Here is a 13,408-nt window from a genome sequence, read left to right as displayed (position 1 = left end):
CTTCACTCACTTTATTCCTAGCAAGATCCCTTTTATTCCTGTTTCTACAAAAGTCCAAAGATGTATCGTACAGCTCCGAGGAACCACAGACAGCAACGGTGATTTTGTCCGCCATTGTTGTTTCGGATTTCTGCCTCCGTCACTACTAGAGCAAGCTCCTGATTGGTTAACGCGGCGCGGATTTTCGCCAAAGTTCAGATTTTTGAACTCGCGCGTTTCGCGCCGCAGGATGGCTATTCGCGTCTTTGCATTGACTTAACATGTAAATCACTCGCGCTTGCCGCTTCATTCGCGTCCGGTGTGAACGCACCTTGAGGAGTGTATGCTCACCGAATGTTGTTTCTGAGGGAAATGTGCCGTTACGTGGCATATTGTTCATATTGTTGCGGTTTAAACACTGATTCAACGATTACACGAGACAGGATACGGATTTCGGTAAGTTGTACTTTTTCTTTTAGCCTAACATAGGATGTTTATTCATGTTTATTTCGTGTTGAAACTGCCGCATTGAACTGAGACGCTATAGCGTTCTGTCACTTCACATTAAACAGCGCCAAAACGGCATTTATCGTTTGAATACTGTAATAAAAAGGACAGAATTTTAAATCTGAGACTGTTTCATATCAAAAGTAACAATCACAAAGCTTACAGCGATTTATTGGATGTAACTGAACTCATGAGTAACTGAAAACAAGCTAGATTATTCGATTTTTGGAATATAAGAACTGATATTGTTTCGTAAACTTTACTTTCATTTCGTTACTTTCATTTGACATTTGGAGAAACTTGGAAGGTGAGTAAACGATGACATAATTTTCATTTTTGCATCAACTATTCCTGCAAATCAGTAGTTCTCAACGGGGTTCTCAAAAATAAGACACATTAACACTAAAATAATAAAATAAATAAAATAAAGTTATTTCTATTTCAATTCACCCTTTGTTTTTGTCTTTGAGAACCAGAATTTTAAAAACTTATATGAGAAAGCCTTGTTTACTTTTCTAGATTTCTAGACCTGGATAAGGCATGAAATTGTGAGTAATAATATTGAAAAGGTCATGGGATCCTCAAATGATCTGGACTATGGGGTGCTTTGGAGTCAAAAAGGTTGAGAACCACTGGTCTATCACTGGTAGCATGATTTTGGTTTAGGGTTTAAGGAACATAGATTTTCAAATTCCTGCATCTTCAGAATGTAATTTGTGCCTTGGACAAACTCATAGTATTGCTAACATGCCTTCTTTGGAGTTCTCTACTCACTGAAACCCCACTGTGGGCTGTTTATATGCCTCAATCTCGCTTGCATACTTTATTTAACGTGTGTACCTCTGAGAAGCTGTGTAGAATACTGAGGTCGTGGCATCACTTATTGTACTAGGACAGCCGTGTGGCTGTTTGTTAGCTCTCTACGAGATGCTTCTCCTTTATGTGATTTGCATAGTATGCCTGCTATGTGCTGAGGTCGTGATGATATACTGTGCAAAGGTTTTGCATATATCATCAAAGCTTTTGATGCACCACTACCTTATATTGAGTTGAAATGTCAGCTAATCATCTCACATCAGGCACTATGTTTAGCAGAGATTCTATTGTTGACTAAAGTTAGAATTTCATCTTCTCAATCACAGGACGACCAGCTCTACGCGGCAGACCGAGGGATGAGATGGGAGCATGACAGGTTAGTGAACCCTGAGGGCATCGTATTGCTTTCACACAGATGCCACCAGACATTTTTTTGGACGGACCGGGCGGGACGACTAGATCGGCGTCTCTCGCAATGCCCGCTAGCGTACTCTAGGCCTTGCATCCCGCTCAGCGTGGCTCTGGGTGCTTCACAGACTTGGCAGTGACTGAGAAATATGAACAGATCACCAAGACAAAATGAGAGGAGACAAAGTGCAAAACAAAACCCAGTGATGGTACATTTCCAGTCATTTTCAGTCTGTCCCTCCCTTGGTGCTGTTCAGTTCAGAGGCCACTTTTTTTAACAGTCATCCCAAACTAACTTAAACAATCGAGTCTTTGATCTCCGAGCCCAATCGCACTCTAGGCCGTGGGCAGGTCGGTGAGATCTCAACGTGGCTCTCCTTTAAGTTCAAAGGTCTCTTTTCAGATTCTGAGAAGCTCTTGCTGTTTTCGGGTGAGGAGCATTCGTGGGTGGGAGTGCTGCAGATGTAGTTATCATTGAGCGTCTGGTAGCCCTTGTGGTCAGACACCGAGGGCGGGATATTGTTGCCATTTAATGGAAGGCTTTCCGTGTGCTTCCCTGGAATTCGCGGTTTCTTCTGTTGCATGTTGGGGCACTCGCCTTCCTTCAGCATGGACTTCATCCTGTCTCGATTCCTGTACGCTACAAACAGTGACAAGACCACCAGGGAAAACACGAGTAAGGCACACACAACAATCAACTCATTCCAGTACGTTTTGGTTTTTTGCGGCGACCACGTTTCCCCAGGCAGGATAATCGCTTCCCCTTGGGGTACGAACTGCGTTCGGGAACGTCCAGTCAGGGTGGTGCTTTCGTGCTCCGCTATGACACAATAATTAGCCAGAATTTGTCGGTAGCCGCCTTCTTCTGACCAACATTGGTAGATCTCCTCCCTGTCCACTTGGGCTACAACCACCAGCCCGCCATCAGGACTAGGGTAGACGAATCGCTCGGCAGTATGACTGTACTCCCATCGCCTCTCAGCCAAGTTGGATCGCACTTTGCAGGGAAGAACCGTAAATGTGTTGGCTGGTATTTGTAGCACATGGCATGATGGAACACCTGTGGGTTAGATGGTCTTATTAAATACTAATAAATCAAATATTTATCTCACATATTAGCAAACCACCATGCAACCACTTCAATTACTTACAGTCTATCAGAGCGCATTGCCGAAGGCGCTATGTAAATGCGTTCGGTCATGCCACATGCCACAGTGCTTTTGTAACTGTAACAGCTTGTTTTAACCTCATGCACTCTACAGCACTTTGTGGTTTGTTGGAAATAAGTTCTTCAAATATTGATTCATACAGAGTTTAGGTATTGTAAAACACGGTTGTTACTTACGTGGTGGAGTCGGTTTCGCAGAACGAGGGCTAGCCATTGACAATTTGCACACTGCAGTGTTGGCATCATCTACATCTTGTTGCCATTGACTAAAGAAAAAAGAGAAGGGGTAAGATGAAAATTCAAATTCTGTTTTTTTTTTTAAAGAAATTAACACTTAATTTTCAGCAAGAACACATTAAATTGATCAAAAGTGACAGTAAATATTTATTTATTAGAAAAGTGAGCTATCTATTTCTAAGAATGCTAGAAAAATCAACAAAACCTGTTTTCAAAACTGATATTAATAAGAGTTTTTTTCTTGAATACCAAATTAGTATTATAAAGATTTCCTAAGTAAACTGAAGGACTGGCTGCTAAAAGTTTAGCTTTGCCAATAACACTAATTTAAAATGATGTAAAATCAGTTTTGTAAAATATTATTAATATAAAAATACATATGGTGCAAAAAACAGGAAATGACATCCTAGAGAGAGCATCCCTGCAAAGCCTCATGAATGTGTGTCAAGGTCAATAAGTCTCTTAAAATATCAGACGAGTTTAGTTGAGGTTGTAAAATGTCAAAATTTTACAATATATTTAAAAACTTTAATTACACACTCAAGGTGTAAGGAAAACTTTTTATTTATTTATTTATTTTTTTATTTTTTTTTACATATTATTTGCCTTTTTTATGGTTACAGCACAATGTACCATAGTTTTAGAATTCATTAATTTCTGTTTTGTGAAACAAATTTATATGTTAATGGTTTGAACTTGTATTTTGAACACAGGTTTAAACTTGTTATTATACTGATTGGTATGGAAGCCCATTTTCGCCACTGAATAAATAATAATAACTCACAATTCTGACTTTTTCTCAGACTTGTGTGATACAAACTCACAATTTTGACTTTTTTTTCTCAAAAACTTGCAATTGCAGTCATAAGTCATAATTGCATAATAAGTCATAATTGCAAGATAAAACTCACAGTTTTTACTTTTTTCTCCTAAATGCGGGTTTGTATCTCACAATTCTGATTTTTTCTCACAACTGCATGTTTTAAAGTCAGAATTGTGAGATATAAATGTACAATTGTGACTTTATTTACTTATAATCGCAAGTTTATAATGCAATTGTTGCAATTTTTCTCGGAAATGCGAGTTTGTATTTCGCAGTTCTTACTTTTTTCTCACAATTGCGTGTTAAAAAAATTTTCAGAGTAAATTTACAATTGTGACTTTATTTACTTAGAATCGCAAGTTTATAATGCAATTGTGACTTTTTTTCTGATAATTGCGAGTTTATATCGTAATATAAAATTGTTAGATATAAACTTGCAATTGCGAATTATAAAGTCAGAAATGAAGTCAGAATCTCGAAGATAAAACTCACAATTTAGTTTTTTTCTCGGAAATGCGAGTTTGTATTTCGCAGTTCTTACTTTTTTCTCACAATTGCGTGTTAAAAAAATTTTCAGAGTAAATTAACAATTGTGACTTTTTTTAACTTAGAATCGCAAGTTTATAATGCAATTGTGACTTTTTTCTGATAATTGCGAGTTTATATCGCAAAATAAAATTGTTAGATATAAACTTGCAATTGTGAATTATAAAGTCAGAAATAAAGTTAGAATCTCGAAGATAAAACTCACAATTTAGTTTTTTTCAGAATTTTGATTTTATATCTCGCAATTTCCTTTTTTCTCAGAATTGCGAGTTTGTATCTTGCAAATGTGACTTTTTTCTCAAAATCATGAGTTTATATCGCAATTGTGACTTTTTTCTTCTTCTCAGAATCATGCAATTACGTGTTATAAAGTCTGAATTGCGAGATATAAACTCACAATTGTGACTTTTGTCTCTGAATTATGAGTTCATCTCTTACAATTGTGACTTTTTTTTCTTAGAATTGCAAGTTTATATCTTGCAATTGTGACTTTTTTTCACAGAATAGAAAGTTTATGTCTCACAATTGTGTCTTTTTTTCTCAGAATCACAAGTTTATATCACACAATTCTCACAAAGAGAAAAAAGTCAGAACTGTGATTTTGTATCACATAGCTGTAAGAAAAAACTCCGAATTGTCAGATAAAAAGTCGCAATTACCTTTTTTATTTTTTATTTGGTGGCATAAACGGGCTTCCATAGATGGGAGTGCAATAGTTGGATGCTAGAGCAAGTAATGGAAATGTACTGACCTCTTAGCTGGCGCATATTTGATATTTGAACACTGCTTCCCTGTCCAGGCACAGTAAGGATCTCTAGACAGCACACACTCTCCACAGCTCTGGTAGTTGGAGCAGTTGGCAAGAGGGATTTCAACCAGCCCAGAATAGCTGGACACAAACAACAACCCCTGTTGGAAATGCAAACACAACAGAAATAAGACACCTTCTCAGGACGGACACTCCTTAGGACAACTTATCTACAGAACTATAATAGATCCAGTGTAGAAAGACACTCGGTATGCACACAGTAAACACTAATACATGATAATTGCACTGACAGAAGTAACAGGCCTTTTTAAAATAGTTCTTATGGTGTAACACATACAGATAGTATAGACTGAGTAGTGTACAAACAAAGCAGACGCTGTTTGTTTCCCATCTGTTCACAGTTCCTCAGAGAGGAAACAAGGATGCAATTATCTTCCATCCAGGCCTTACTGTCTCAGTGGCTGAAGGGTCCCTTTGCCTGCTACGCTGTCATTTCACTAATGCATTACATTCTCTAGTGTGCATAACAAATGCAAAGATGAGTTTAAGAGTAAAATGAAGTACCTTCTCATCATCCAGTTCAATGTGTTGTACAGACTGAGGCTCGGGGAAAATCACCAGCTCTTCAATGATATACATCTTGTTCTTAACGTTGATGGCTTTGTGAATCCTGCCGTCATCTAAAACATAACATAAAGTGATGTGAGATGATGTACTTTTTTAACAGGTAGCATATACAGGTTTGTAAGAACATAAGGACGAGTAAATGATGACAGAAGTATTATTTTTGGGTGTACTATCCCTTTAAGCAGACAATCTGTAGTTATACACCTGTTTGAATGTCTATGTCTAACATAAAGCATAAAGTCAGGGTGATTTCCCAGGTCTAAAATCCCTTGTAGCTAAATCCTAATGGGGATTGGAACAAGAATGAAAATCCTTTAATGCAGGAATATTAGAATAAAATCAGATTTGCTCCGGTGCAGGCTACTAAACAAAAAGCAGATCTGATCTTGACCTGGCACAGTTTCACTGAGACTGTATTAGGTCAAGCCTACTCTAGTTTTACTGAGATTGCTGAGCTTTATATGTGTATGCAGTGGTCTAAGTCCTCACCTGTGCCGATGAAGAGCACATCGTATGCCTTGTGGAGAGCCTTTACTCTGTGCACAGCAAGTTGCGTGTAGCGCACGTTTCGTTTGAGAAGCAGGGGCTGGCTGCGGATCACGCTATCCATGAGAAAGTGGTCCTTCACAAAATTCAGCACTTTATCAGGCATGTGCAGGGAGGAGGAGATCCCTTGGGCGCGGGCCGTGTTGGTGATGCACTGCAGGAAGATGGAAAAAGAAGCGTCAGAAACACTGCACAATATATCTATCACTCTTTTTCTCATTGCAATCAGCGTTTTTGCAGAGTGGCAGGTAAAATCAATGTAACTTTCAACACAAACACCAATGTCAAGTCAGATTATAAGTGTGATCGAAAAGATCTTGTACTCAGATGACCTGAACTCACGGTCGAACAAGACAGAGAATTAAACTTGGTAGCTAAAACATGCATGTGAATTCTCATTACAACCAATGACCAATATACAAGATCTTCTATATCAACTTTATTTTTTCTATAAGAGCGAGCTCAGCCATTTGCAAATTTTATGGGTTCGGCTTCTGGTCTCATCTGCGTTCAGATATTTTAAGCTGTACAAAACCGCTCGTTTTGCGGCTTGCAAATATTGAAAATTGGTGTGTCTTACCATATTATTTAAATTATTTTATTATTTCTTAATTTTGAACACACTTGTTTGTAGTGCTGTAAAAACAAATGATTTATTTGTGCACACCATCATTTTTTAATGTTCCCAGTGAAATCTTTGATGTCACTGTCACTGTCGCCAAGAGGGGCATTAATTCTTCTATTCCAGCGACCCGTCATTCACATGAAATTGCTGCAATTACCAAATGACAACCATCCTATCAGTTCCCATTTAATATTATTCTGTCCCGTCCTACATTTTTTTTTTCTCATTTGAAGAGCCATTTCACTCCAAATATATCACAATAGTGAAGAAAACACAATTACAATTTTCATTTCATGCTAACTTTAATACAGGACACACCAGATGTGAGTCGATTAATTATTCGCCTAATTACTAGTTTGACTAGATTTTTATTTCGGCTTTTTAATTTATCTTATTATATTTTGTATATTTTTTTAAATTTTGTATTTAGTTTAGTTTAGTAGTGTATGTTTAGTATTTAGGCCTAATAATTGATTAATATTGTATTTAATAAATTAATTTTGTGGACTAGAGCAGCACTTCATTTCCCGAAATGTATGTGTTTAATGAGTAAATCACACTTTCTGTCATTCCAATTCAAATTCCACTTCCTTTGACTAATTTGATTCAAATTCACACTCATGAATTGATAGAGAGTCAGTTCTTCAATTGTTCATTTTGCACAACCCTGTGCCTGGCCATTGTATTCCATCCAGTGCTGCTTTTTAGTGTTTCTTGAAAAAAAAAAAGTATAATTCTGTCATAATTTATTCATTCTCATTCTCAAACCTGAGTTTCTTTCAGTTGCCATTCGCCCCTTTCACACCTGCCATCTTTCTGGTAAATTACCTGTGAATTACTGTTAAGAGATCTTGTGTGAACAGGACCTTTTCAAAAATACCCTTTAAATTCATTCTGGCAATTAACTGGTATGAGAAGTTGTAACATTACCAGTAAATTACGGGTAATGAGCTCTGTGTGAACTTTAAATGAGCTTACTGATATGAGCATGTATGAGTTCAGAATACGCTGACGTAAGACGTCTACTCTTTCAAATGACGCATTTACTTCATGCTGTGTAGTTCGGTTTGAAGTCGTCTAATATGATGTCTCTGGGTGAAAAGCAGCTGCATTAAATGAACACCAGGATGTGCAGCTGTTTTGAGGTAATTTCTGGTTAATGACGTCGAAGAATTTACAGGTATTTTTAAACTGATGTGTGAATGGTGCTTTACCGGTATAAAATACTACTACAGTGTCTGCGTGAACAGTACATTTTTGTATTTACCAGTAAAGTTGTTTCGGTAATTTTTGAGAAACACGTGAGAAATATAACGACTCAAAGACAAAATAACTGATTAGTTACTGATTATACTGATTAGCAAAGTATTATAGGAACAATAGCCATGTAGGCAGCGCTGTGCCATAGCTGTGCACAAGGTGTTTGAGTCTCAGCTCAAGGTTTTTAAGTCTTGTTGTTCTATAATGACGTCATAAGCGACTAGTCGACGTCGACTAAAAGTTTATCACGTAAATGTCGACTTTAAAAAATCTGAAGTCATTCAACCCCTACTATAAAGTTGTTTTTGTCATTTTACGGCAGTTTATTGGTATCAACAACACATTTTTGTATTTAGTTGTAAAGTCGTCTCTGTAATCTATGGCAGTATACTGGTATGAGCAGGGCATTTTTGTATTTAGCAGTAAATACAGGTCCTTCTCAAAAAATTTGCATATTGTGATAAAGTTCATTATTTTCTGTAATGTACTGATAAACATTAGACTTTCATATATTTTAGATTCATTACACACAACTAAAGTAGTTCAAGCCTTTTATTGTTTTAATATTGATAATTTTGGCATACAGCTCATGAAAACCCAAAATTCCTATCTCAAAAAATTTGCATATTTCATCCGACCAATAAAAGAAAAGTGTTTTTAATACAAAAAAAGTCAACCTTCAAATAATTGTTCAGTTATGCACTCAATACTTGGTCGGGAATCCTTTTGCAGAAATGACTGCTTCAATGCGGCGTGGCATGGAGGCAATCAGCCTGTGGCACTGCTGAGGTGTTATGGAGGCCCAGGATGCTTCGATAGCGGCCTTAAGCTCATCCAGAGTGTTGGGTCTTGCGTCTCTCAACTTTCTCTTCACAATATCCCACAGATTCTCTATGGGGTTCAGGTCAGGAGAGTTGGCAGGCCAATTGAGCACAGTAATACCATGGTCAGTAAACCATTTACCAGTGGTTTTGGCACTGTGAGCAGGTGCCAGGTCGTGCTGAAAAATGAAATCTGCATCTCCATAAAGCTTTTCAGCAGATGGAAGCATGAAGTGCTCCAAAATCTCCTGATAGCTAGCTGCATTGACCCTGCCCTTGATAAAACACAGTGGACCAACACCAGCAGCTGACATGGCACCCCAGACCATCACTGACTGTGGGTACTTGACACTGGACTTCAGGCATTTTGGCATTCCCTCTCCCCCAGTCTTCCTCCAGACTCTGGCACCTTGATTTCCGAATGACATGCAAAATTTGCTTTCATCCGAAAAAAGTACTTTGGACCACTGAGCAACAGTCCAGTGCTGCTTCTCTGTAGCCCAGGTCAGGCGCTTCTGCCGCTGTTTCTGGTTCAAAAGTGGCTTGACCTGGCGCCTGTACACGGTGGCTCTGGATGTTTCTACTCCAGACTCAGTCCACTGCTTCCGCAGGTCCCCCAAGGTCTGGAATCGGTCCTTCTCCACAATCTTCCTCAGGGTCCGGTCACCTCTTCTCGTTGTGCAGCGTTTTCTGCCACACTTTTTCCTTCCCACAGACTTCCCACTGAGGTGCCTTGATACAGCACTCTGGGAACAGCCTATTCGTTCAGAAATTTCTTTCTGTGTCTTACCCTCTTGCTTGAGGGTGTCAATGATGGCCTTCTGGACAGCAGTCAGGTCGGCAGTCTTACCCATGATTGCGGTTTTGAGTAATGAACCAGGCTGGGAATTTTTAAAAGCCTCAGGAATCTTTTGCAGGTGTTTAGAGTTAATTAATTGATTCAGATGATTAGGTTAAGAGCTTTTCATGATATGCTAATTTTTTGAGATAGGAATTTTGGGTTTTCATGAGCTGAAACAATATTAAATTAATATTAAAACAATAAAAGGCTTGAACTACTACTGTAATGAATCTAAAATATATGAAAGTCTAATGTTTATCAGTACATTACAGAAAATAATGAACTTTATCACAATATGCTAATTTTTTGAGAAGGACCTGTGCTTTCTGTAATTTTACAGCAATTGTGGTATGAACAGCCTATTTTGGTATTTACCAGTAAAGTTGTTTCGGTTATTTTATGACAGTTTACTGGTTTGAACAGCTTATTTTGGTATTAACCGGTAAAGTTGTTTCGGTAATTTTACGGCAATTCACTGGTATGAACAGCTTACTTTGTTATTTACCGGGAAAATTGTTTCGATAATTTTATGGCAGTTTACTGGAATGAACAGTGTATTTTGGTATTTACCATAAAGCCACTTCAGTAATTTTATGGAAATTTACTGGTATGAACACCGTATTTGTTGTAATATTACCAGTAAATTATCGATAATGTGCTCTGTGCAAACTTAGAATGAGATTACCGTTATGAGCATGTATGAGTTCAGCATACGCTGATATTAAACGTCTACTCTGGGCCAATCATAACATTCTGACGCAGATGACGCATTTACTTCATGCTGTGTAGTTCAGTTTGAAGTCGTCTAATACCATGTCTCTGGGTGAAAAGCAGCTGCATAAATGAACACAACACCTGGAGACACAGCTGTTTAGAGATTATTTCCGGTTAATGATGTCACAGAAGTTGAAAAAAAAAATAAAAGTGTAGAAAAAAAAAAAACTAAATGGCAGTGCATTTTACCAGTAAAGTTGTTTTGGTAATATTACGGCTGGTATGAACAGCGTATTTTGGTAATTACCAGTAAAGTAATTTCTGTAATTTTTCAGCAGTTTATTGGTATGAACAGCCTATTTTGGTATTTCCCGGTAAAGTCGTTTTGGTAATTTATGGCAGTTTACTGGTATGAACAGTGCATTTTTGTATTTACTGGTAAAATCATTTTGGTAATTTATGGCAATTTACTGGTATTACTGTGTGAAAGGGGCAATTGACTTCCATATGGAGTTCGTTAAAATATCTTCTCTTGTGTTCAACTGAATGAAGAAAGTCTTACAGATTTGAAATGACATGAAGGTGAGTACATAATGACAGAATTTTCATTTTTGAGTGACCCAACCTTTAAAATGCATTTTTAGGATGTTAAAACAAGTCTAAAAACCCTCTGTTCTGTTCTGTTATATTCAGTCCAGTAGTTTTTAAAGAAAACAAGAATCTTACCGCTCCAGGTCTGGGTTCTGGTACTGGATGGTTGTAGGTGTACCACTGCTGTGTCTCGCGATTAACTTCCCGGTAACGTCCATTAAACGCCTCTTCGACCTGGTCCATGGTGAACGCACATACAGCTGAGCTACCTGACGCACCTTTGTACCTGCACACAAATACAACAATCATTAAAACCGATTTGCATATGCATAATCACCAAACACAGATGACCACACCATAAAACAACAACCTAACAGCAGCTCAAAAATATGACTGCAACACAAATGCAAAAAGCTTCTCATTTAACCTCAGACATAACAGGTGCGTAGGCGGACGCAAGAGGGAGGCTATTCTGAGCATCTGCAGTCTCGCTGACATCTCCTGCCTGTCCTGTATCTTTTGCCCCTATGTTAATGCACTCAATCAATAGCCACAACTCCTACGCAAAGCACTGCAAAAGCAGTCTGGTTGAGTGCCAGGCAGGGTTCAGTAACAGAAATGAAAGCCAAATTTCTTCTTTTACTAAAAGGTATAAGTTTACAAAGGAACACAAACATAGCCTACAACTATACACAATATTATCTGTATACTAAATGGGTTTTCAGGTGATATAGTGTAATACATTACCATTGCGAGGTGAACACTCCATAAAACACAGTACTCTTCCAGGCCTCTTTGCTGGGGGTCAGTACAAACATATCCTGGATGATGTTGAAGGGGAACCCATCGTCAGGCAATGAACACAAAAGCTGAGCTTTCAGAAAGGTTGTCCATTTCTTCTGAAGAACCCTCTCTCCACCTTTATCACCCTGTGACAACACATACAGATAGAAAGATTTTTATTATTTCAATTACCCAAAAACTCAGTCCTGTTATATGTTCCTGAAGCTCAACTAGCCCACAACAATAGCAGTGCCAAGGCCCATGGCCATGTGTTTGACTCCAAGGAAACACAAATACTGGCAAAATTAACTCTGAAGTTGCTTTGGATAAAAATGCAAAAACTTGTTATGACCATGTCTGACCACGAGAGGGAACTACTAGCTGCTGTCGGTGCCAACAAACTGGTGCACCAGCCAATGGAAATGCTGATCATGATGGCAGCTTTCAAAGAAATCTGTTACATATTCTATTACATAAAGACTTAGAACTAGACAAGGACCACAGCTTCTATCACATGTTGTGCATTAAGACTGAGTACAACAGTGCGTTTTTGTGATTGGGGCCCTGAGGGTTATAAAGTCTCTAACTTTGGTACTTCTAAGTCCCTTAAAACAAAACAGCCAGTATATTTCAAGGATTTCAAAAAACACAGCCAGTTATGAGAATTACCCATTAGAAGGCAATGTTATAGATCTGTTTTGCATTTTATCACATGTAATATAAATAAGAAAAGCCTAAAGGGGAGATTGTTGATCTAAAGTCTAAATCGTCTGTTTATATTAACATATATAAAGGCAAGTTTCTCTTTGCAGTGCATAAATAATCATTTTTAGCATAATGGCTTACAGAATATGCATGCGACTGACCACAAATCTTTCACCAGCTGTACCTCATTTTATTTTCATTGATGAAATGATATCAGCAGATGGAAAAAGGAAATTATGTAACTAATTCTTTATCAACAGTTGTTAAACTAATACCGACTTGACTTGAACTTCTCCCTTATCATGCACTTTTCTTTTTATTTCAGTCTATTATACAAAAACAAATATTGATTTTGAAAACAAAAGGCCATTTAGAAAGAAAAAGGCATAGTGGAAAACTATAAACCTTATGACACAGGTAAAAAAGAACAAAGAACACATCATGAATCACCTAAATATTTTTGTTTTTCAGGGCCGCTTTATATTAGTGTCAACCCTCGCTCGAGCAGAACTTCGTACCGAACAGCTGAACAAACAAATGGACAGAGAGATACAATCAAAGACAAGAAGAGAAAGAGACGTTTGGGCAGAAAGCAGGGCAAAGAAACGGACAAATGTGAAGTACAAATGGCCTGAACGACAG

At 37.9% G+C, this 13,408-nt stretch overlaps 1 protein-coding gene across 1 annotated transcript in view; it reads right to left on the bottom strand.

The window, feature by feature from the left end:
- Positions 1–1,671: 1,671 nt before the first annotated feature.
- Positions 1,672–13,408, bottom strand: part of sema4ba (sema domain, immunoglobulin domain (Ig), transmembrane domain (TM) and short cytoplasmic domain, (semaphorin) 4Ba) — an 80,796-nt gene continuing 69,059 nt past the window's right edge. Inside the window, exons 9-15 of the mRNA XM_073850620.1 lie at positions 12,026–12,207; positions 11,414–11,564; positions 6,370–6,580; positions 5,818–5,933; positions 5,236–5,393; positions 3,056–3,144; positions 1,672–2,770 (exon numbers count right to left, since the gene is read on the bottom strand). Of these exons, the coding sequence (XP_073706721.1) occupies positions 2,007–2,770; positions 3,056–3,144; positions 5,236–5,393; positions 5,818–5,933; positions 6,370–6,580; positions 11,414–11,564; positions 12,026–12,207 (1,671 nt within the window). The 3' untranslated portion in view covers positions 1,672–2,006. The remainder of the gene's footprint in view (positions 2,771–3,055; positions 3,145–5,235; positions 5,394–5,817; positions 5,934–6,369; positions 6,581–11,413; positions 11,565–12,025; positions 12,208–13,408) is intronic.

Source organism: Garra rufa, chromosome 11 (genome assembly GCF_049309525.1).
Source record: "Garra rufa chromosome 11, GarRuf1.0, whole genome shotgun sequence".
NCBI lineage: Eukaryota > Metazoa > Chordata > Actinopteri > Cypriniformes > Cyprinidae > Garra > Garra rufa.
Note: the sequence above shows the minus strand (reverse complement) of the source record. Positions and strands in the feature narration are given on the sequence as shown.